The 25,871-nt window shown below is 42.3% G+C and overlaps 1 protein-coding gene across 17 annotated transcripts in view; it reads left to right on the top strand.

Moving 5' to 3' along the window:
• MARK3 (microtubule affinity regulating kinase 3) overlaps positions 1–25,871 on the top strand; it is a 124,617-nt gene that overhangs the window by 41,229 nt on the left and 57,517 nt on the right. For 10 of the 17 annotated variants that reach the window (XM_033191170.1, XM_033191169.1, XM_033191165.1 and 7 more), the window contains 2 exons: positions 2,909–2,962; positions 24,912–24,960. In XM_033191170.1, the coding sequence (XP_033047061.1) occupies positions 2,909–2,962; positions 24,912–24,960 (103 nt within the window). Of the gene's footprint in view, positions 1–1,473; positions 1,494–2,908; positions 2,963–24,911; positions 24,961–25,871 lie in introns of those variants that run through there. The other 7 variants (XM_033191171.1, XM_033191179.1, XM_033191181.1 and 4 more) reach the window with 4 other exon arrangements.

Below are 25,871 nucleotides of genomic sequence, written 5' to 3'. Positions count from 1 at the left end.
CTCCTTCCCTGGACTTTGGCTATAGATGCTTTCTTCAAGGGTGGGTCTTCTGGGCCTGGGTCCTGCAGGATGCCCAGTAGGAAGCAGAGCCTCTTTGATCTTATGGGGGTGGGCTCATTTGCTGTTTTGGAGCTCAGGTGCAAAGCTGAGTTACTGGATATTCCCTGGTCATGGCAAAGCCTCTCTCCACTTTTCTTCTCTTCTATTGTCACTTCCATTCTGGATACCCAGAGTCCATAGAAATCATTTTTACCTGACAGCGATGAGCTGACCAGAAGCTATAGAAGCTATAGTACTTCCTATATCCTAATGGTTTTTAAAAATACTGGCTGGAGCACACTCACCCTTTCTGAGCAAAGGCTGCTGGGTGGCCCTTTTGTTGCCTCTGTGTATATTCACTTGCTTAGCCCACAGATTGGTTTGGATCTAGTTCCCTTTCCTTCTTCAACTGCCCAAAGGGCTTTTCTATTTAAAAAAAAAAAAGGTTTTTAAAGTTTTCAGATTCAATACCCAAGTATTTATGTGCTTACCCATCCCAGAGTCAGCTAAATTTAAAGTGTCAGTAAATTGTAAAGAAAAGATTTGCTACATTGCATATGTTTTTAGAAGTGCTTTCTGTGTGTAATCTCTCTGTCTCTCTCTCTCTCTTTTTCTTGGTTTGGAGGAGATTTTCCCCTTGTCTATAAGTGACTTAAATATAAAATGTTGGCCGGGCGCGGTGCCTCAAGCCTGTCATCCCAGCACTTTGGGAGGCCGAGACAGGCGGATCACGAGGTCAGGAGATCGAGACCATCCTGGCTAACACAGTGAAAACCAGTCTCTACTAAAAAATACAAAAAACTAGCCGGACGAGGTGGCGAGCGCCTGTAGTCCCAGCTACTTGGGAGGCTGAGGCAGCAGAATGGCGTGAACCCTGGAGGCGGAGCTTGCAGTGAGCTGAGATCCCGCCACTGCACTCCAGCCTGGGCGACAGAGCAAGACTCCGTCTCAAAATATATATATATATATATAAAATGTTATAACAGTACATTTATTAGTTTGAAGCCCCCAGATTTTCTTTTCTTTTCTTTTAAGTGAAAGCAAGTTTATAAAAGAAGTAAAGAAACAGACCAGGCACTGTGGCTCTCACCTGTAATCCCAGCACTTGGGAAGTCCAAGGCGGGTGGATCACCTGGGATCAGGAGTTCAAGACCAGCCTGGCCAACATGGTGAAACCCTGTCTCTACTGAAAATACAAAATTAGCCGGGCATGGTGGTGCGCACCTGTAATCCCAGCTACTCCAGAGGCTGAGGCGGGAGAAACTATTAAAACTTGGGAGGTGGAGGTTGCAGTGAGCCGAGATCGTGCCACTGCTCTCCAGCCTGGGCAACAGAGGGAGACTGTCTCAAAAAAAAAAAAGAAAGAAAGAAAAAAGAAAAGAAGTAAACCAAAACCAAAGAATGGCTGCTCCATAGAGCAGCAGTATCAGCTGCCTGACTGAGTCTACTTTTAGGTATTTCTTGATTATATACTAAACAAGGGGTGGATTATTCATGAGCTTTCTGGGAAAAGGGCAGCGATTTCCTGGAACTGAAGCTCCCTCCCCTTTTAGGGAACTGTTTAGGTAACTTCCCACGGTTGCCATGGCATTTGTAAACTGTCATGGTGGTGGTGGGAGTGTCTTTTAGCATGCTGATGCATTATAATTAGTGTATAATGAGGAGTGAGGACAACCAGAGGTCACTTTCGTCGCCATCTTGGTTTTGGTGGGTTTTGGCCTGCTTCTTTACTGCATCCTGTTCTATCAGCAGAGTCTTTGTGACCTGTATCTTGTGCCAAGCTTCTGCTATCTCACCCTGTGACTAAGAATGCCTAACCTCCTGGGAATGCAGCCCAGTAGGTCTCAGACTTATTTTACCCAGCCCCTTTTCAAGATGGAGTTGCTCTGGGTCGAACGCTTCTGACATACTTCCCCCCTCCCTTAATCCTTAAGAATTGTGGGCCGGGCGCGGTGGCTCAAGCCTGTAATCCCAGCACTTTGGGAGGCCGAGACGGGCGGATCACGAGGTCAGGAGATCGAGACCATCCTGGCTAACACGGTGAAACCCCGTCTCTACTAAAAATACAAAAAACTAGCCGGGCGAGGTGGCGGGCGCCTGTAGTCCCAGCTACTCGGGAGGCTGAGGCAGGAGAATGGCGTAAACCCAGGAGGCGGAGCTTGCAGTGAGCTGAGATCCGGCCACTGCACTCCAGTCCAGGCGACAGAGCGAGACTCCGCCTCAAAAAAAAAAAAAAAGAATTGTGGAGGTACGGCCGGCGCGGTGGCTCAAGCCTGTAATCCCAGCCCTTTGGGAGGCCGAGATGGGCGGATCACACGGTCAAGAGGTCGAGATCATCCTGGCTAACACGGTGAAACCCCGTCTCTACTAAAAATACAAAAACTAGCCGGGCGAGGTGGCGGCGCCTGTAGTCCCAGCTACTCGGAGGCTGAGGCAGGAGAATGGCGTAAACCCGGGAGGCGGAGCTTGCAGTGAGCTGAGATCCGGCCACTGCACTCCAGTCCGGGCACAGAGCGAGACTCCGCCTCAAAAAAAAAAAAAAAAAAAAAAGAATTGTAGAGGTACAAAGGTCAATTATCTGTAACTTCAAGCCAATATGGGTGATGATATTCCTGCCTATTAGGGTCTCTTGTATTTAGGGTAGAGAGAAGTTTAGTAAGAAAGCATTGATATGGAAGCCCTTATTTTCAGTTACACAATTTTATAAAGTTACAATTACAAAGTTACAGTTGCTTTTTGTGACCAGCTTAGTTTTAGGTTTTGAGGTTTGCTGCTTGCTTGCCTGCTTCTTAATGCCATATATCTTGGCAGTTATCAGTCCATAATTATTACATTCTTAAAATCCATAAATACTTTTTATTCTTTCTAGGTTGCAATAAAAATAATTGACAAAACTCAGTTGAATCCAACAAGTCTACAAAAGGTAAGATTGGTTCAATATCCAGTACTTTTTAAATGATTGTCAGTGCTAATTGCCATCTAATTTGTCCCTTAAATACCTCAACTGTTGTTTTTATTTTATGTTTAATGCCATAAAGCTTCCTATTCCTCAAATGAATGCAAGTTAATGTAGTATTTCATAAAAAATTGTTGGGTTATTTTCAGTTGGAGATTATTTTTAAATGTTCTTAACAGCACAAACTAAAGGCTGTGCTTTTTTTTGTACTTTTTTATTGATATAGTTGTGCAAGGCTATACTTTTTATTGAATACTCTTAATATTGACTAGAGTTTTTAAAAAATAATACAATACAAAAATATTTTCATGTAATTGATATTGTGCAAATTTGTACCTTTCTTAAAGCTAATACTGAAAATTTTAAAGTGAACACTGTGGCTTCCTTAAACCCTTGACACACCACATCTGATTAAGGAGTGATGATTAATATAAAAGGGAAGTGTTAAAGTAAAACTGAAAGTAGAAAAGCATGTTCATAAAGCAGTATTGCCATTGGTATCATTTAACATAGATCAAGTCTTTGCCCTAGTGCCTTTTAGAATCACCTGGGCAGATTTTTGAAAGTCCTAACACTTCCATGATGGTGCCTAAGCAATTAGGTTGGGCCCAGGCATAGGTATTTCACTCACTGGTAGGACATCAGCAGATCATTAACGATCTTCATAATAAAATCCTTCTCGTTGTTTTTAGCTTTGCAGAGTCTTTTTACATACTTCATTTGATTTCTAGATTTGACCTATAGTAGTTGAGGGGTACAGAGACCATGAACTGGGAACAGGAAGTACTGAATTTAAGTCCTGGCTCTGCCACTTAGCCGAATGTCTGACCTTGAGTAAGGCACTTAACTTTTCTGGACCTTGGGTTTCTCATCTTTAAAGGGAGATAATTTCATCTTATGATGGATGTGAGTATTAATAAATAATGCATATAAAAGGGCTTTGTAAACTGCACAGCACTGTACAGTTGTGCGGTATTTTGATAAGTGCAATGCTCTATATACATTTCTAATGTATTCCTCATGGTTATTTATATCCTGGTAATTTTGAAGCCCTGTCCCTGTTATGTGTGTGGGAGGTGGGTAGGGAGATGGACTTTCTCTGCACTAAAAATGTTATTTTAACAAGTGGTTCTTTGTGATCTGCAACCCATGGTGGGCATGAAACATCTAAAAATTCCAGTCCTTTGTCCTGAAGAGTAAATTTTATCTATTTCCTTAAACTTTCATATCTTCAGCTATCTAAGGATTTGGTACTAATAAATACACTAGGGGTTACTACAATTTGATATTCAGAACTAAAATTAACATTTACAAGGATGTTCACTGAGGGCTCTAATCGAGTATTCTATGATGTTACATACCTTCCACTATTCATGTGTACCTGGATATAGTTGTAATCCTAACAGTTTTCCAGGAAAAATTTTTACCATGGTGTTGTATCAAGTTGTCTGTGGTTTTTCCTTCTTGTTTGCTTGCTTCCTTTATTCATTTTTTATTTTATTTTTTTGGTCATGATTTTGCATTGCTGCTCTTCTTTTATTTTTTTATTTTTTATTTTTTTGAGACGGAGTCTCGCTCCGTCGCCCAGGCTGGAGTGCAGTGGCCGGATCTCAGCTCACTGCAAGCTCCGCCTCCCGGGTTTACGGCCATTCTCCGGCCTCAGCCTCCCGAGTAGCTGGGACTACAGGCGCCCGCCACCTCGCCCGGCTAGTTTTTTGTATTTTTTTTAGTAGAGACGGGGTTTCACCTTGTTAGCCAGGATGGTCTCGATCTCCTGACCTCGTGATCCGCCCGTCTCGGCCTCCCAAAGTGCTGGGATTACAGGCTTGAGCCACCGCGCCCGGCCTCTTCTTTTATTATTTGTCACATCATTATCAGTTTAGTGCATGGTAGTTTGTCTGGTTAGCCCACTGGTGTGATGATGCATATTTGCATCTGAATTAATTTTGGCTTATAATAGTAATTAAAACTTTAAGATTTGTTTTTGGTATCATTCAAGTATGAACCATTCACAGAAGACTTACTCTAAAGCCAGCTCTATCCCAAGTTAAATAACTTGATAAGTATAATATTTTCAGTTTATAGGGCATTGTTTAAAATTGTGTATATAACTTCATATGCTTATAAAGTAAATTAGAAGCAATTTTATATACATTTGTTTCCAGTTCTTTTTCACCGAGTATCTTACTGCCAGCACTTGCCCCCATCTTTCTCCCCCACCAATTTTGCAACAATGTAGAGTATACCAGGCAACTTTTTCGGCCCTCTTTGGAATAGTCATTCTTGCAGACTTTTTCCTTCTCAGCCCATTCCTAGTTGTATTACACTTGCTTCAGGAACAGCTCTCTTAGTGATTTACAGCCGTGGAGCATGCCCTAGCAGCTAACATTCATTGTAAGGAACATTCCGCCATCAGCAGTATGCAATCTGTTTTTACCACCACTACTGAAAAAGGTGGACTGGCTCATTCAGGCAATGTTTGAACACTTGTGTTAAAATATCGGTTTCATTGCAGTCCAGGCGCGGTGGCTCACGCCTGTAATCCCAGCACTTTGGGAGGCCAAGGCAGGCGGATCACAAGGTCAGGAGATCGAGACCATCCTAGCTAACACGGTGAAACCCTGTCTGTACTAAAAATATATAAAATTAGCCGGGCGTGGTGGCGGGTACCTGTAGTCCCAGCTACTCCAGAGGCTGAGGCAGGAGAATGGCATGAACCCGGGAGGCGGAGCTTGCAGTGGGCTGAGATCACGCCACTGCACTCCAGCCTGGGCAACAGAGCGACACTCGTCTCCAAAAAAAAAAATATCGGTTTCATGATATTCAGGCTTGCACACTGGATCATGAACATTTACTAAATGCACATATAAGTAAGCCTGAGTTGACTATGTTTGCAAATTGATATTATTTTCACAGATGAGTCTCTTCATTTTTCCTTTGTATTTTTCCAGCCATTGAATTAATAAACATTAGATTCTGGTGAGAGATTTATTTTTCTCCATTGTTTTTGTACTTTTTTTTTTTTTTTAAGAGATGGGTCGGCCGGGCGCGGTGGCTCAAGCCTGTAATCCCAGCACTTTGGGAGGCCGAGACGGGCGGATCACGAGGTCAGGAGATCGAGACCATCCTGGCTAACACGGTGAAACCCCGTCTCTACTAAAAATACAAAAAAAAAAAAAACTAGCCGGGCGATGTGGCAGGCGCCTGTAGTCCCAGCTACTCGGGAGGCTGAGGCAGGAGAATGGCGTAAACCTGGGAGGCGGAGCTTGCAGTGAGCTGAGATCTGGCCACTGCACTCCAGTCCGGGCGACAGAGCGAGACTCCGCCTCAAAAAAAAAAAAAAAAAAAAAAGAGATGGGTCTTGCTCTGTTGCCCAGGTTGGCCTTGAACTCCTGGGCTTGAGCAGTCCTTCCACTTCAGCCTCCCAAGTAGCTGGGTCTACAAATGCACACCACAGCATCTGACTAGATACCTTTGAACGTCTCACTACTATATCTGGAATACTATTCTATTCTTAAACATCTTTTAGGTCAGTTTTTTGTTTGTTTGGTTTTGGTTTTTTGAGATGGAGTCTTGCTCTGTCGCCCGGGCTGGAGTGCAATAGTGGGATCTGAATTGACTGCAGTCTCCGCCTCTTGGGTTCAAGCAGTTCTTCTCCCTCAGTTTCCCGAGTGGCTAGGACTACAGGTGTATGCCACCACACCTGGCTAATTTTTGTATTTGTAGTAGAGATGGGGATTTTGCCATGTTAGCCAGACTGGTCTGATCTCAAACTCCTGACCTCAGGTGATCCACCTGCCTCAGCCTCCACTTGCTAGGAGTACGCATGTGAGCTACCATGCCCAGGCCAAGGTGGGTGGATCACTTGAGGTCAGGAGTTGAGACCAGCCTGGTCAACATGGTGAAACCTCGTCTCTGCTAAAAATACAAAAATTAGTTGGGCGTGGTGGCACACGCCTATAATCCCAGCTTCTCAGGAGGCTGAGGCAGGGGAATTGCTTGAACCCAGGAGGCAACAGAGCAAGATGTTGTCTCAAAACAACAACAACAAGAAGAAATTTGTAACATGTAATGAAATAATTGATTTTTTAAATGTATTTATGATAGCTGGTTAGTTAGCCAACCTTGAGCATGTTCAGGGATGTAGACACACTCCTTCCCGTAGCATCTTGTTTCAGTGTTCAGTGGCTTTGTTATTAGAGCCTTTTCCCCTTCAGACTAGCATCTGTCTTCTAGAAACTTCTACAACACTGTTTAGTATTTTGTCATATGGAGTTATAGTCACTCCAAACATAACCAGCCCTTAGAAGTTGCTATTTTGGGTCTTGTTGATTTTCTCTTCTGCAGAGTAAATCCCCTCAGCCTCATTGGGTACTCCCACAGGCGTTTCGCTCAACAGAAGCCTACTTTATTCCATACTTGGAATTGTTTTTTTTTTTCCTCCTGCCTGAATTTGTTTGATTCCTGCTAAAATTCATTTAATTGATTTTCTGCCTTAATTCCAGTCTTTTGGGGGATTTTGGAATAATGGGTCATTTGTATTAGCTGCTATGTAAATTGGGTATGGATGTCTCCATCCAATTAAAATATTAAACAAGGCAAGAACAAGACTTTTCAATGGAGAATTCATCGAAGTTGATACTGTTGACCCAGTAGTAAAGCATGTTTTGAGTAAGATTTAACTACCATTCTTAAATCTAGACTTAGTAGGACAGAAAGGGAAATCCCTGTGTTTTTAAATTTTAATGAGATTTACAGAGGAAGAAAAAAAGGAACATTAAACACAAATATATGCAGAATACCCAGTAGGATTTATTAAAGCATTATTGACTGTAGATTTCATCAGGGTCTTTGTGGGGAAATCCTGCTGATACCCTCCTCAGTCTCCTTCCCTCCCTTCCTTCCATTGGCCTTATCGTGATTCTAAAATAGAGCAACACTACATTCCATGAAATAGAATAAGTGTTCCTATGAGCTGAGCAGAAGTTGGCTTTAGAGACAGGCAAAGGCTGAAGAAGGCTGAGGCAGGCCAGGCACAATGGCTCACTCCTGTAATCCCAGCACTTTGGGAGCCTGAGGCGAGAGGATCACTTGAGCTCAGGAATTTGAGATCAGCCTAGGCAGCATAGAGAGACCTGTCTCTACCAAATAAAAATTAAATAAATTAACCAGGTATAGTGGTGTGTACCTGTAGTCCCAATTACTCAGGAGGCTGAGATGGGAGGATCACTTGAGCCTAGGTAGAAGGCTGCAGTGAGCTATGATGGTGCCCCTGCATTCCAGCCTGGGCAACAGAGCAAGACCCTGCCTGTCTCAAAAAAAAGTTGAAGCAAAGAACAAATCGTGTACTGGCCTTTTCAGAGTTCCTTTTCTTTATAAGGCAGGGACAGGGAGACAGAACAATAGACCACAATAGACTACCCCACATAGAAAAGTAACTGATTAGTTAACATCAGGTTACTTCACACTACATTTTTTTCTGTAAGGATTAAAGTAGTGGGAACTTTATTATTGTGCCAACTGAAGTTGGTTAGGTGTGGGTTTTTTTTTGTTTTTTGGTTGTTTTTTTTTTTGAGACAGAGTCTTGCCCTGTGGTCCAGGCTGGAGTGCAGTGGTGTGATCTCAGCTCACTGCAACCTCCGCCTCCTGGGTTCAAGCGATCCTCCTGCCTCAGCCCCCTGAGTAGCTGGGACTACAGGTGCGTGCCACCACGCCTGGCTAATTTTTGTATTTTTAGTAGAGACAGGGTTTCACCATGTTGGCCAAGCTGGTCTCCAACTCCTGGCTTCAGGTGATCCGCCCGCCTTGGCCTCCCAAAGTGCTGGGATTACCGGCCTGAGCCAGCGCGCCCAGCCAGGACAGTTTAAATCTTCAGTTGGGGGCTGGATGCGGTGGCACACGCCGGTAATCGCAGCACTTTGGGAGGCCGAGGTAGGTGGATCACCTGAGGCCAGGAGTTCGAGACCAGCCTGGCCAACATGGTGAAACTGCGTCTCTACTAAAAACAAAATTTAGCTGAGCGTGGTGACATAGCCTCAGCTACCCGGGAGACTGAGGCACGAGAATCACTTGAACCTGGGAGGCGGAGGTTGCAGTGAGCCAAGATCACACCACTGGACTCCAGCCTGGGCAACAGCTCGAGACTGTCTCAGAAAATAAATAATAAACTGTGCTGTGTGGGAAATTAACTGTTATCTCCTTCTGATTTCTAGGAAGGTCAAATAACTTAATTTAGGTGTGGGAATGTGGAACCTTAGCAGGGATTATTCCATTTTTAATTTTAACCTGGTTTAAAGGCCTAATGCAGGAACTTAGTCCCAAACAGTGGCTTCCTATAATTTTTATTTAACAATTCTTCCCTCTTGGTCAGGCTTTCACCTAGGTAAGAGTGTAACCAAAACCTAGGATATCCCTGCTGTTCTCAGTTGCCATCATTTTGGGTTTCCTGTTTCAGCATGCCATTGATGCGGTGTTCTCATTATCATGTGTTTCTTTTGAGTTTTTGTTGTTTTAGCCAGAGAGAAACCATTTGACATCTGATAGGTGGCTACATGGAGACATTTAACACTTTGGGAGGATACAGCTTACCAGAGAGACTACCATTATGACTGTCATGAGGATCACACCAAGCATATAGAGTATGGTCCTTAGCCAGGGTTTTTATGAACCAAATCAACTACAATTGTATAGCCAAACAAGGAGTCTGCCAATTTTAACCAAGTGATCTGCTCTACCATACCCAAATCGCAACGAGAAGTGTCATGAACTGCACAGATTCCTCCCTGTTTAATAGGCAATCCAGCATTCCATGACCAGGCTAAGTATAAAGTGGGGAGTGCAAGTTACCCACAGAAGCTACTGACTGTGAAATTTTAGCTACAGCATGATCCTGCCAAAGTGAAAGACGTGGGCATTAGTGAGGAAAAATTAAGAGGGTTTTTGTAAAAGCCTTGTTAGGAAGTCTCGTTGTTCTGACAGTCTTGGGAAAAGCTGTCCATAGCCTGCAGTCCACAACTTCTCGTCCTGGTTTGCAGTTTGAATGTCTCTGGTTGTGGCATCTGGCATTCTGGTGAATTCTCTGGGTGGCCTACACATCAGGCATGAGACTCGAAATTTACATCAAGTTGTCAGCTTTGGTTTATAGGGCTTCTGAAATTGAGCAGTTCATTCTTCACTGGCAAGTTGTAGCCAGATATTAAAGAAAACTAGAAGAATTCAGAATCCAGTTCAGTCAGGAATAATCTTATCAGGTCATTTCTGGAAGTCATTTCTGTGAATTAGTATTTTAGCAGCCTTTTTTGCTTCTAATTTCAAATTGGAAGGTATAGGGTTATTCATTGTGCCCCGCAAGCCTGGTCCACTCCGATACCCCTCAAGCACCAGACAGCTACCCAGGAAGAGAGAGGCTGTTTTCTTTTTAAAGCTAGTATTTGCTTTGGAGCCACTGTTAGTGCTTAGAGCTCTGTAGCAGTAGCTGTAGTGGCCTTTTTTGGCGTCCTAGGGAATCTTGGTCATGGGACATATCAGGGAACCTTATAATTTGAAAGCAAGGAGAACCAGTTCATGCTTTTCATGTGGTCTATCATGTAATTACTTTTATTGCTGCCACCACTGGGTTATTTTGGGCACTCTTGATTTGGTTTTCTTAAGCCAGTAGTTTTCAACTCTTCTTGTGCATTAGAAACATTTGTGGAGTTTGTATTTCCTTCACAGTACTTTCCTCTCTAGAGGTCCTATCTTGGCGGGTCTAGAGATGTGGCATTCCCAGTACACACCCCAGATGAGAATGGCTCCTAGTCTGCCTTCCGTTTCCCCTAAAGTTCTTAATTTCTCTCCTCTTCCAAAAGGTAACCTATTTTGTTTATTTTTTATTGATTGAGTGATTGATTGATGGGGTTTTATCCTGTTGCCCAGGCTGAAATGTAGCAGCAAGACCAGAGCTCACTGCAGCCTCGAATTCCTAAGCTCAAGTATCTTTCCACCTCAGGCTCCTAAGGTAGCTGGGACTACAGGTGTGCACCACCACACCCAACTAAAGTAACCTATTTTATTTATTTATGAGACGGAGCCTCCCTCTGTCGGCCAGGCTGGAGTGCAGTGGTGCCATCTCGGCTCACTGCAACCTCTGCCTCCTGAGTTCAAGTGATTCTCCTGCCTCAGCCTCCCGAGTAGCTGGTATTACAGGTGCCCACTGCCACACCCAGCTAATTTTTGTATTTTTAATAGAGACGAGGTTTTTCCATGTTGGCCAGGCTGGTCTCGAACTCCTGACCTCAAGTGATCCACCCACTTCGGCCTTCCAAAGTGCTGAATTACATGTGTGAGCCACTACGCCCGGCAAAGTAACCTATTTTAAAGATGATCCCTTCCCCAAATATTCTAAGTTTCATAGACAGCTGCCACTGCCACTGCTGCATATTTTCTCCCTCTCTGGAACTCTTCGTAGGAATGCTTTAGTGGCCAGTTCCTGGCCTCCTTTCTCTATTGGGTGAAGCACAAGTTATTTTGGAAATCCTTTTCATGTAACAACTTTTTCATCTTTTTCTTTTCTTTTCTTTTTAACTACCTTTCTCTTTCATTTTCTTTTTTTTTTTTTTTTTTTTTTTTTTTTTTTTTTTTTTTTTGAGACAGAGTCTTGCTCTGTCACCCAGGCTGGAGTGCAGTGGCCGGATCTCAGCTCACTGCATGCTCTGCCTCCCGGTTTACGCCATTCTCCTGCTCAGCCTCCGAGTAGCTGGGACTACAGGCGCCCGCCACCTTGCCCGGCTAGTTTTTTGTATTTTTTAGTAGAGACGGGGTTTCACCGTGTTAGCCAGGATGGTCTCGATCTCCTGACCTCGTGATCCACCTGTCTCGGCCTCCCAAAGTGCTGGATTACAGGCTTGAGCCACCGCGCCCGGCCTCTCTTTCATTTTCTTTTTTTTTTTTTTGAGGCGGAGTCTCGCTCTGTTGCCCAGGCTGGAGTGCAGTGGCGCACTCGGCTCACTGCAAGCTCCGCCTCCCGGTTCACGCCATTCTCCTGCCTCAGCCTCCCAAGTAGCTGGGACTACAGGCGCCCGCCACCTCGCCGGCTAGTTTTTTGTATTTTTTAGTAGAGACGGGGTTTCACCATGTTAGCCAGGATGGTCTCGATCTCCTGACCTCGTGATCCGCCCGTCTCGGCCTCCCAAAGTGCTGGGATTACAGGCTTGAGCCACCGCGCCCGGCCTCATTTTCTTATATTGACTTTTTAGGCCATTAACAAAAGTAGTAACCACTGTAAAAATAGTTGTTACAGTCTTGCGTGTTATTTACAATCAAGTGTCTACATTCAGATCAGTGTCATAAATCTGATAAATTAATACAAATAGGAGATGGCAAATGAAATCCAAGACAGGCAGTTCTTACGTTGATTAATTGATTGATCTGATTGATTGAGACACGGTCTTACTTTGTAGTCCAAGCTGAAGTGCAGTGTCATGATCATAGCTCACTACAGCCTGGAACTTCTGGGCTCAAGCAGTCCTCCCTCTTGGCCTCCAAAGCCCTGGGATTATAGGCATGGGTCACTGGCCCCAGCCTGATTATACATATTTAAAATATTAAGAATAAACCAGGCGCGGTGGCTCACACCTGTAATCCCAGCACTTTGGGAGGCCGAGGTGGATGGATCACCTGAGGTCAGGAATTTGAGACTACTCTCATGAACATGGTGAGACTTGGTCTCTACTAAAAATACAAAAAAACTAGCCAGGCGTGGTGGCGCATGCCTGTAATCCCAGCTACTGGGGAAGCTAAGGCAGGAGAATCACTTGAACCCGGGAGGAGGAAGTTACAGTGAGCCAAGATGGCACCACTGCACTCCAGCCTGGGCAACAAGAGAGTAACTCTGTCTCCAAAAAAAAAAAAAAATTGAGAATAAAAATGTATATATGTTTGTTTATTTTTAGATTTCAAAAGAGATAGAAGAAATAAAAAATAATAACGGCTTTCGGTATTGTTGCTTCTTTATTTAAATTTATTGACAGATTTTTGTTTTGGCAAGAAATAATATAGCTTGATATTTAGAACACATTATAAACTGAGAATAGTAGAGTGTATTTTAGAGATTGATTGTTTTTAGAATCGAGGTCTCACTATCTTGCCCAAGCTGGTCTCAGACTCCTGGGTTCAAGCATCCTCCTTCGAGGATTCCAGTCTGCCTTCCAGGGAGCTGGGATTACAAGCACACACCACCATACCCAGCTAAAGTATGTTTTTCATTGTGCCAATGATTCATTATGCTATTTTAGAAAAGTCACCAAGGAACCAAGTATTTTAACTGGGTTAAAATACTTGGTTTACAGGATAAGTGGGTTACAGGATAGCCTGGACTCATTTGCAGAAAATGTAAACTTGGATACAAATTAGGCCTTTGTGACAGAATTATAACAGTAACATCAGCCAGAATCACAATCACATATCTGGAGTTTATTGTGTGCCAGCTGCTGTTCCGTGCACTCTGTATGTCAAGCATCCTTTCATTGTAGAGGTGACAGGGTCAGGGAGGTCAAGTTACCTAGACTCAGTGAGTGGTACCGCTGGATTGGAATTAGCTAGTATAGCTCCTGGAGTCAAATTCTACACACACTTTATCTTATATTATTTCATGTACTTTTCACAACAGTCCTGTGAAGTAGCTGTTGTCTTTTTTTTCTTCTTCTTCTTCTTCTTTTTTTTTTTTTTTGAGACAAGAGTTTTGCTCTTGTTGCCTAGGCTGGAGTGCACTGGCACCACCTCGGCTCACCACAACCTCCGCTTCCCTGATTCAAGTGACTCCCCTGCTTCAGCCTCCCGAGCAGCTGGGATTACAGGTGCCTGCCACCACACCCAGCTAATTTTTTTGTATTTTTACTAGAGACGGGGTTTCTGCATATTGGTCAGGCTAGTCTGGAACTCCCGACCTCAGGTGATCCACCCGCCTCGGCTTCCCAAAGTGCTAGGATTACAGGCGTGAGCCACTGTGCCAGGCCGAAGTAGCTGTTTTCAAAATCTGTCTTATACATAAGTAGGGTAAAGCTCTCTTAAGATTTTGTGGCTTGTTCGCTCATCCAGTGAATAAGGGACTGAACTAGCCTTAGAACCTAAATTTATAACATTAAATAAATTTATAACATTAAATAGCTTTCTTTGCATAAGTCCCTTGGAGCCAGTCATTCATAGTACTTTGCATATGGGAAGGATAACAAAGGAACATATGGAAATTCACCTTGCATGTGGTAGATACCTAGTAAAATCTGATAAGTTAATTTTGTTAGTACCAAATTCATTTTAACACTAAATTAATTTTTCCTGATGTTGCTCTGATTCTAGGAATCTTGACCACTAGAACCTTGAGTTTGGGAGATGGGAAAATTCTTAGGTTGTCTTTGAAATATTTGATCATAAAAACCACATTGTTGGCCAGGCATGGTGGCTCAAGCCTGTAATCCCAGCACTTTGGGTGGCCAAGGCAGGCAGATTACTGAGCTCAGGAGTTCAAGACCAGCCTGGGCAACATGGCAAAACCCTGTCTCTACATACAGAAGTTAGCCAGGTGTGGTGGTGCACACCTGTAGTCCTAGCTACTTGGGGGACTGAGGCTGGATGATTGCTTGAGCCGGAGAGGGCGAGGCTGCAGTGAACCTTGTTCATGCCACTGCACTCCAGCTTGGGTGACAGAGCAAGACTCCATCTCTTAAAAACACACACACACACACACACACATTGTTGCCACTCTTATTTTACATTTTTAGAAAACTGCTTTGTTGTATTACTCAGCTAAAACTAAGCAATTTTTTGAAATTTAGTTTTTAATTTTTATTAAATACTGACTACATACAAAAGAATGTTCCATGTTTAGCATATAAATATGTATATGAGATGAGCACCCTTATACTACCTGCTTCAAGAAATAGATCTTCAACCATACCTTTAAATCAGTCCCATTTTGTGCACCTCCTCAACCTGATTCCTTTTCTTCATTGCCCACCTACTGGGTAACCACTAACAAAGATTTTGTGTTATTGTTTTCTTGCTTGTCTGTATAATTTTACCACATATGGATCCCTCATCAATGTAGTGTAAAGGGTTTTTTTGGTCTGTTTTTTGTTTCTTTTGTGTTTTTTGTTTGTTTGACACTGAGTCTCGCACTGTCTCCCAGGCTGGAGTGCAGTAGTGCAATCTCGGCTCACTGTGACCTCTGCCTCCCAAGTTCAAGCAATTCTCGTGCCTCAGCCTCCCGAGTAGCAAGAATTACAGGTGTGTGCCACCACGCCCAGTTAATTTTTGTATTTTTAGTAGAGACCAGGTTCTACCATGTTGGCCAGGCTGGTCTTGAACTCCTGACCTCAAGTGATCCACCCACCTCGGCCTCCCAAAGTGCTGAGATTACAGGCATGAGCCACCGTGCCCCGCCAATGTAGTGTAAAGTTTAAAAAATTGTATAAATGAACTCATGTTGTGTGTGTTCTCCTGTTGGCTTTTGCTTTCTTTTTCTTTTTTTTTGAGACGGAGTTTCGCTCTTGTTACCCAGGCTGGAGTGCAGTGGCAGGATCTCAGGTTACTGCATCCTCGGCCTCCTGGATTCAAGTGATTCTCCTGCCCAGCCTCCTCTGGGATTACAGGCGTGCACCACACCCGGCTAATCTTTGTGTTTTTAGTAGAGACGGTTTCACCATGTTGGCCAGGCTGGTGCCGAACTCCTAACCTCAAGTGATCCGCCCGCCTCAGCCTCCCAGAGTACTGGGATTACAGTTGTGAGCCACCATGCCCAGCCGCTTTGCTTTCTTTTACCTACGTTGTGTTCCATGTTGATGTATTTTGCTGTAATTCACCTTCACTCCTATGTCCATTTTCAAGAATATATAATATCCCATTATGTGAATATGCCACTCTATATTTATTCTGTGATTCAGAGACGTTTGGATTGCTTTTTGTATTGCAAGCATGACTGCTGTGAATTGTCCTGTGTGTATCCTGGCACACTTGTGAAGAGTTTCTTAAATATGTATACTTAGAATTCTGGTATCACAGAGTCTGTCTACACATCCTCCTTCTTCATTAGAGAAGGCCAAATTATTTTCAGAGCAGGTGTGCTAATTTATATTTCCATCAGAAGCGTGTAAGAGAACATAAGTAATGTAGCATCCTCATCAAAATTTGATTTTCTCTGATTTTTTAAAATTTGTGCCATCACAGGAGAATCGCTTGAACCTGGGAGATGGAGGTTGCAGTGAGCCCAGATTGTGCCACTGCACTCCAGCCTGGCAACAGAGTGAGACTCTGTCTCAAAAAAAAAAAAAAAAAAAAATTGTGTCATCAGTTTGGTAAATATAAAAGTGATATAGCCAGGCATGGTGGCTTGCTCCTGAAATCCCAGCACTTTGGGAGCCTTAGATGGGAAGATCTTTCAAAGCCAGGAGTTTAAGACCAGCCTGGGCAACAGAGCAAGACTCTGTATCTACAAAAATATTTTTTGTTTTTTTTAATTATCTGGATATGGTGGCATGTAGCTGTGGTCTCAGATATTTGGGAGGCTGAGGATTGATTAAGGCCAGGAGTTTACAGCTGTAGTGAGCTGTGATCGCACCACCACACTCCAGCCAGGGCAACAGAGCAAGATCCTGTCCTAAAAAAAAAAAAAATAGAAAAATCCTCATTGTGGTTTTAATGTAACATTTTCCTGGTTACTGATGAGGTCATGCATCTCTTTATATTTAGGCTTTTTTGGTTCTTCTGTGAAGTACCTATTCATCTTTTGTTTAATTTCTAGTGGATTTTTTTCTTAGTTATTTTAGGATATCATTATATATCATGGATTCGATTGTATATGTGGCACATACCTTCTACTTGATGGTATTTCTTCACTCTCTTGATATTGTCTCTCAGTGAATAGCAGAGGTTCCTAATTTTAAAGCAGTTGAATTTACCAGTCCTTTTTTTTTTTGTATGCTTTGTACTTTTTGTGTCTTTTTGTTGTTGTTGTTGTTGTTGTTGTTTTTGAGACGGAGTCTCGCTCTGTCACCCAGGCTGGAGTGCGGTGGCACGATCTCGGCTCACTGCAAGCTCTGCCTCCCGGGTTCATGCTATTCTCCTGCCTCAGCCTCTCAAGTAGCTGAAACTACAGGCGCCCGCCACCGCGCCCAGCTAATTTTTTTTTGTATTTTTAGTGGAGGCGGAGTTTCACCATGTTAGCCAGGATCTCCTGACCTTGTGATCTGCCTGCCTCGGCCTCCCAAAGTGCTGGGATTACAGGCATGAGCCCCTATGCCCGGCTCATGTGTCTTCCTTAAGAAATTCTTCTCTAGCTGGGGTCATAAAAATATTTTTCTCTGTTGTTTTCAAGTGTTTAAAGTAATCTTTAAGCCACCAGCAGTCATGGGTTATGAGGTAGGGATCCGGTTTCATGATTTTTCGTATGTATAATCACTTGCTGCCTCACCTCTCCTTTCTTTACTTATCTGCATCATGGACAGAGTCTTCAGGTCTAATCACACACTTTGTTCTTCAGAAGTGGTTGTTCTAGTTCACTTACCAGTTGCCATTTGAAAGGCAATTATTTTTATTTTATTTTCATATTTTTAAATTTTATTTTTAATGATAGGACACCAAATGATTACCAGAACCCCAAAATACATAGGTGAAAATCTGAGCTAAATTAATAGAAACACAGGCATGACAGAGAAGACTTCATCACTTAACTCTCTTAGGCCATTCATTAATTACACAATAAGTAGGGAAAAAAAGGTTCATATCTTAATATACAGCACCTCCATGGCCAGGCACCGTGGCTCACTTGAGGCCTGTAATCCCAGCACTTTGGGAGGCCAAGGCGAGCAGATCACGAGGTCAGGGGATCAAGACCATCCTGGCGAACACGGTGAAACCCCGTCTCTACTAAAAATACAAAAAAATTAGCCAGGCGTGGTGGCAGGCGCCTATAGTCCCAGCTACTCGGGAGGCTGAGGCAGGAGAATGGCGTGAACCCCGGGGGTTGGAGCTTGCAGTGAGCGGACGTTGCGCCACTGCATTCTAGCCTGGGCGACAGAGTGAGACTCCGTCTCAAAAAAAAAAAAAAAAAAAAAGGCCGGGCGCGGTGGCTCAAGCCTGTAATCCCAGCACTTTGGGAGGCCGAGACGGGCGGATCACGAGGTCAGGAGATCGAGACCATCCTGGCTAACACGGTGAAACCCCGTCTCTACTAAAAAAAAAAAAAATACAAAAAATTAGCCGGGCGAGATGGCGGGCGCCTGTAGACCCAGCTACTCGGGAGGCTGAGGCGAGAGAATGGCGTAAACCCGGGAGGCGGAGCTTGCAGTGAGCTGAGATCCGGCCACTGCACTCCAGCCTGGGAGACAGAGCGAGACTCCGTCTCAACAAAAAAAAAAAAAAAAAAAAAAAAAATACAGCACCTCCATTAGCCCATATATAGCTGGTTTAATCCCTTTTTCAGGATACGTAACAGCTATGTGCTAGGATATTATTGTCGTAACTATTCCAGTGTGTGATGACTATGAGGTAAATTATTTTCTCAGAGTTGGGCAATACATAACATTTGAATAAACCAGACTTAACATCTTTCTAGGCTATGGTTCTAATGTAGAGCAATAAAAATAGAAGCAAACAAAATATACAAACATGTGGAACCTATAAAATTCTTGGATCAAAGAAAATTACAAACAAAAATTGCAGTGTATCTAGAAATTAATGATAATAAGCTGTGTGTCAGAACCTATGTTACACTGCTTTTTGGTGCTCTGGAAAATTTGTACCCTGAAACACATTATTAAACAAGAATGACAAGGAATGCATTAAACGTTAAACTAATAGTTTAGAAAAGGGAACAAAATAAATCTCAGGAATAAATAATAATGTAAGGAGTTAGTAAAGCTAAAGGCAGAAAATAATGAATTTGAAAACAGTAGAAATGGTAAATCCAAAACTTTGGTGGGTTTTATTTTTCCCCCAGGAAGTGAGAAGAGAGGCAATGAAATAGATAAGCTACTAGGTGTTGCCAGGGGGAAGGGAGAGAAAACACAGACAAATGAGGGGGAAATACCAGATACTGAAGAATTTCACTTATTATAAAGGAACCTTTTCTACAACTCTGAAAAATGTTAGACTGTCCAAAGAAATTGGTAATTTTCTAGGAAAACAAGACTTAGACTTACCAAAATTAATTCTAGAAAAGAATTGATATACATCAGCAACAACAGAAGTTGAAAAAGTGGTTAAAATATTGTCAAACCTGGAATTCATGATTGAATTCTTTGAGATCTACTGGGAGTACATACTCTGCCTCTGTTCAGCTGTTCCAGAACTTAAGAAGAGGAACTTTCAAATTCTTTTCCCAAATTCAGAAGCATTGCTATTGAAATATATTGGAAACAGGAAAGAAAACTATAGTTCGGTTTCACTTACAATATCCATTCTAAAATTGGGAATTAAAAATATTAGCATATAGGACTAAATACTGATACATTTATCTTTGTTTCCCTGAAGATTCACTAAATGATGGTAAAGGAATTAAAAAGGAGGGGAAAAGAGTCCAGGAATTGGGTACTGGGGCGTTCTCAGGAAGAGCCCCAAGAAAGGGAGGAGATACCCATTGGTCACAGTGGAAGTCGTCTTTGATACTTAGAGCATTTGGGGAAGGAGTCGTCTTTAAAATAGGTTACCTACCTAGCACTTGGGAGACCAGACCAGCCTGTGGCAACCAGTGACATCAGTTCCTTTGAGTCCTTGCAGAGATACTCTGTATATTAAGAAGCAATTTTTTTTTTTTTTTGCTTTTTTACACAAATACATTTTCTTAAAAATTCCTTCTCATGAACTTTGCCAGCCTCTCTGTCTTGGTTTGTGTGAGAGGGTCTTTGATGCATTCTTCCATTTAGGTGCTCTAGTAGTTGAGGCAAAGGGACAGTTTCTGTAGAGTGATGAGGGAGTGACTTAGGTGGCCTGGTCTCCCGTCACATACTTGTGTATCTGGAGAAGGGAGCCTGAACACCTTCATTGTGATGGTTTAGATCAGTTTCATGTCTTGTAACCCCCGTGTTTTCTTTCACATATTCATTTTACTTTCGTATTGGTTGGTAAAATTGTCTTTTTTTTTTTTTTTTTTTTTTTTTTTAAACTAGAGACTAAAATTCTCTGTCTTTCTCTCTTTTTCTACTTGTCAAATGGTAATACTTGACAACCCCCAGGTCCTGGCTATTGGGACATGTTTCTTTACTGCTCTGATACTATATATAGATTTAGTGTCCTTGATATCCCCTTTGCCAGGATTTCAAATCTTTGCCTTCAGAGGTGTTTATTCTCCTCTTGTGTACCAGTTCCATAGAGGATGTATAGATGTGAAAATGTGTGGAGGATATAGATTGATCAGTAAGGAGAGAATTCTTTCAATTTATACATTTCTATGTAATTTGATTTTTTTTCCCAACTAACATCTATTTAAGATTGAAAAGGGAATGTGGAGAAATAAGTTGTATTAAGATAGTAGAAATAGGCTGGGCGGTGGCTCACGCCTATAATCCTAGCACTTTGGGAGGCCGAGGAGGGCAGATCATGAGGTCAGGAGATCGAGACCATCCTGGCTAACACGGTGAAACCCCGTCTCTACTAAAAATACAAAAATTAGCCGAGCGTGGTGGCGGGCGCCTGTAGTCCCAGCTACTCAGGAGGCTGAGGCTGGAGAATGGTGTGAACCCAGGAGGCGGAGCTTGCAGTGAGCTAAGATGGTGCCACTGCACTCCAGCCTGGGCGACAGAGCGAGACTCCGTCTCAAAAATAATAATAATAATAATAATAGAAATAAGGTGAGTTTCTCTTATTTAAATGGCCTTTTACATTACAAAACTTTAAAAATTTTCTCGTATAGTCCTTAGAGGGACTTGCCTTAAAGTTCACATTTGCCTTTCAGTAAATTATTCCTATCCAGATTTAACTATCTTTGGTCATCAGATTCAGAGATTATGAAGTCTCTGGCATTTTTATCTCACTTGTATGCAGATTGTCAACTTCGTAAAAAGCTCTGTGCCCATACCCACCTGTTGCTCTGGACTTTTCTATATCAGCATCTTATAATTTGTTGATTTTTTTTAGTTAAATTTCTAAGGTAGCAGTGTGGAATCCTGAGATGAGCGTAGGCTTTGGAGTCAGGCAACCCAAAGTGAGAATCCTGGCTCCAGCATATATTAGCTGAGTCTTTGGACAAGTTTCCTAACCTGTCTCAGGCATCTTTCTCTGTATATTGGAGATGATCATAGTCAACTGATAGAGTTGTGAAAATTAAGCTTAGATAAGATTGTAGATGTGAAGCATCTGGGTCTGTGCTTCAGCCACAGCAGGCACTAGATAACTGTTAGCTTCCAGCTTCCTCCCTGTCCTCCTTGTTTAACTTAGCATAAAGCTTATTTACACATTTGCTGCCTGCCAGTGTCTACCTAATACATAATTCCAATAGAGAGGTGAATACATAAAGTTATTTGGGCTAATATCCCGCCACCACCTCTCTTGGGGTTCTTTGGCTGCTCTTTTGCCTATGGAATTAAATTTGTACTAGTCGTCTATCTGGTCCCATTTACCTGTCCTTTTTGTTTTCACGCTGCATCCCTGTTATGACCTCTGCTGTAATTCAGCGGTTCTCACATTTTAACATGGTATCTGCAGAATATTAGTTATCCACTGCTGCCTAACAAATTCCTCCAGAACTTAGCAACTTAAAGCCAAATCTTTTGAATTCCTGTAATAGTCTATCTTTTTCCTGCTTTTTGGCTCTAATTCACTTTGTTTCATTTCTACTGTACTGTTAGTAGGGACTTAAAAATGATTGCCTTCATTTGACCTGCTCCCCTGTCGTCAGAACTGTGACAGCTCTGTAACAAGCATTGTGCTGCTGAGGATTTAAAAGCTGTGTGGTCATTAGAATGCTGAGGCTGGCTCAAACCACAGTTGTTGGTAGTTAGTGCTTTCACGCAGGCATTTATCAAACAAATGCATTTGAGTTGTGTGCCAGGCTTAGTTTCAAGGTATACCAGTAGTGAAAGGAGACAGGCATGCTCCCTGTGGGTGACACAGGGATAATAAACAGGTGCACAGAAATGTGTCTTCATAACTTGAAAGACATCCCAGGAAAGAAGTGGACAGATGGCTATTATGCAAAAACAAAGAGACCTACTTAGATACGTTTTCAGAGAATCTGCCTGAGACTTAAAGGATGAAAAGGGAGAAGACATTTAAAGGAATTTAGTATGTTCTGTGGCCAGGCGCGGTGGCTCACACCTGTAATCCCAGCACTTTTTTAGGCCAAGACGGACAGATCACCTGAGGTCAGGAGTTCGAGACCAGCTTGGCCAACATGGCGAAACCCCATCTCTGCTAAAAATACAAAAATTAGCTAGATGTGGTGGGACGTATAATCCCAGCTACTCGGGAGGCTGAGACGAAAGAATCCCTTGAACCTGGGAGGCGGAGGTTGCAGCGAGCCGATGTTGCACCACTGCATTCCAGCATAGGCATCAGAGTAGGACTCCATCTCAAAAAGAAACAAACTTAGTATGTTTTAGTAACTAAAAGGAGTTGGGGTGACTAGAACATACCTTTGAGGGGTATGCAGAAGCTGCAGGATATAGGGATGCCATGGCCATGCTCAGGATTTAATTCTCAGTGCAGTATCCTGAGCTATATTAATATGGCATCCAAAGTGGAGATCGTTGTCTTTTTTTTTTTTTTTTTGGATATGGAATCTTGCTCTGTCACCCAGGCTGGAGTGCAGTGGCATGATCTCAGCTCACTGCAACCTCTAGGAGGTGTTCTAAGTTAGCAGTTGGGAAGTAATTGGGAGATTGGAATTCTAGCTACCAATTCAACTATAATGGGTTGGAAAACAAGATTTCTGTGTTAGTTTAACAGAGGAGAGCTAAAAAAGAACTCAGGCCTGAATGGTTGTCAGGAATTTGGGTGACTGTCTTCTCATCTCAGAACATAAAATGTAGGAATTACCACAGTAGCAAAGGGGGATATTTATGTTGGAGATAAAAATGCTCCTCCCTTCAAAAATGAGACCGTATTCTAGATAGGAAAGGTTAGTTATCTGATTACCTGTTTTTAAATTCTGAGCTTAAGGTTATATGTCAAATCCTGTCCATGGGCTGGGCACGGTGGCCCACACCTGTGATCCTAGCACTTCGGAAGGCTGAGGGGGAGGATTGATTGAGCCCAGGAGGTCAAGGCTACAGTGAACTGTGATCACACCACTACACTCCAACCTGGGCAACAGAGCGAGACCCTGTCTCAAAAAATAAAAATAAATTTTCAAAAAATCTGGTCCATGTCCATCTCCTCTTAGCGGCTAATTCAATTTTAGATTAGACACAGTGGACAAGGAGAAGTATGGTGAGAGTCCTGTGATTTCTCACTAGCTTCCTTTGCACATAGGCCACTGCTCCTCCTCTTCCAAGGTTTTTCCCAGCTCTTGCCTCCTGAAGATTGTAGTATCCTGGGTGTTAGGAGACCGGATTCCAGACACATTCCCCACAGAAGGATAGCAGGACCTTAGAAGATCTTTTTCTTTCTTTTTCTGATTTCCTCTTGTTTGCAAGAGGGTTGAATAGGATGGTCTCTAAAATCCTGTTGTTTTTTGGAGTTGTATTAACCCAGGCCATAATGATAAGAACCTGCTCTGAATTCACAACATGTATTTATACAACAGCAATTTAATATTTCTCCTTATTCTGTGGAATGACTAGGAAGCTCTGCTGGTCTTGGTTGGACAGTTTTTTGTTTGTTTTTTTTGAGACAGGGTCTCGCTTTGTCGCCCAGGCTGGAATGCAGTGGTGCCATCAGCTCACTGCAACCTCCACTTCCCAGGCTCAAGTGATTCTCTTGCCTCAGCCTCCCGAGTAGCTGGGACTACAGACACATGCTACTGCACCCAGCTCATTTTTATATTTTTAGTAGAGACAGGGTTTCACCATGTTGCCCCGGCTGGTCTCAAACGCCTGAGCTCAAGTGATCCACCCACCTTGGTCTTCCAAAGTGCTGGGATTACAGGCGTGAGCCACCACACTCGGCTGGTTTTTCTTAAGGTCTCACCTGGGTTCATCTGTGTGGCTGAATTCAGCTGGTGGGTTGGCAGGGGCTGGATGCAGTTACAACAGAGGGTCTGTCTCTTTAAATAACTACCCTTCATCCCCAAAGAGGCCAGACCAGCTCCTTCACAGTGCTCCAAGAGAGCCAGCCATGATGCCCAAGCATTTTATCCAGCCTGTGCTTGCTTCAGTTTGCTAAGGTCCCACTGGCCAAAGCAGGTTACATGGCCAGGTCTAATGTCAGTATGAAAGGGGCACTCCACAAAACGTGCACCTGTAAGGCATGACTCATGAGGGTCACTAACGTAATAGTCACCACAACCTCCATGCTAAATTACCTATATTCTCCAGTGAGGATTTCCCAAGGTGGTTTTGTTCATAGTCTTCTAATAGAATTATTTGGAATTAATCAGTTTAATATGCTCATGATGTATTTCACTGGAAGCATACAGGTTTTAATTCACAGAGTTGGGAGCCCTGGGTAGATACTGAATCAGACTAAGTTTAATCACAGAAATCATTCCTACCTAAGTCTGATCTTACGTTTTCAAGATAGCATTGTAAAATTCAGAGTGTGTTACCATCCCCCTTTGAGACCTCTGCTGTTTTTAATAAATGGAAACATTTGGGAATACTATTTGGTAGTAGTTTATTAAAACTACTTCAGAGATATTCTGGACTTTCATATTAGTCTTAGATATGGAATAATAAACATTAGCAATGAATCTGTTATCTAAGAGAAAAATTTAAATTTATATTACAACAGTGGAATATAATGTTTAATAACTTGTGTTGGGGGGATTATGTGTTTTGTTTTTTTTTTTTAGCTCTTCAGAGAAGTAAGAATAATGAAGATTTTAAATCATCCCAATATAGGTACTTTCTGCTTTTATAAATACTTTTGGGTCTAAATACATTCTTGAAATTATGTCATAAAGCTAAACACGTATTCTAGAAATGGTAGAGTACACTTCTAGTAAAATATATATACAAGTTGTTGATCATTTGTTTTAGCTTTTTGAAATTACTGAAGACAGGTTAAAAGCTTAGGTATTAAACGTTGAATTTAAAGCTTTAATGTAGTAGAAACGTCTGTAATCTGATTGTAATTTTCTAATTTTTAAGTATATTGAAAATATAATTGTATTGCATGAGTAGATAGAAGGGAATTATAGGAAGTCAGAATTAATATTTTCAAAGGGTCTGGGCACAGTGGCTCATGCCTGTAATCCCAGCACTTTAGGAAGCCAAGGCAGGAGGATTGCTCGAGGTCAGGAGCTCAAGACCAGCCTAAGCAACAGAGTGAGACCCTGTCTCTACAGAAGAAAAAAAAAAGTAACAATAATAGTAATAAACTTTAAAATTTGTAAAAAGAATATTTTAAAGGTCCAGTACTTTTTGCTGTTTGTCCTAAGAAAATACTTATATACGGAATCATATTTAAAAGATGGAATACTTGCTATCTAATGGAATTCTGATAGGAATTATTTTATAAATCAAAGATTTGTTTTCTGTGTCCTCTGTGTGCACAACTCTGTGCCAGGTGCTGGTAGGTGTGTTTAAAGATGAGGAAGGGATATGGTCCTACCCTTACAGTAATTGTAGGAACAAGAAGAGAATAAGCAAATGACTTACTACTGACCCTGCTCTGTATACATTCCAATGAAAACTCTTGATCCCATATACATTGTAATAGGGCTTTAAAAAAATTACGTAACTGCTTTTTTGTATAGTGATAGCTCATACAATCTAAAAATAATATTTCAAGAATGAAATCACTCTTGAGA

This window comes from Trachypithecus francoisi, unplaced genomic scaffold (genome assembly GCF_009764315.1).
Source record: "Trachypithecus francoisi isolate TF-2019V2 unplaced genomic scaffold, Tfra_2.0 Lachesis_group3, whole genome shotgun sequence".
NCBI lineage: Eukaryota > Metazoa > Chordata > Mammalia > Primates > Cercopithecidae > Trachypithecus > Trachypithecus francoisi.
Note: the sequence above shows the minus strand (reverse complement) of the source record. Positions and strands in the feature narration are given on the sequence as shown.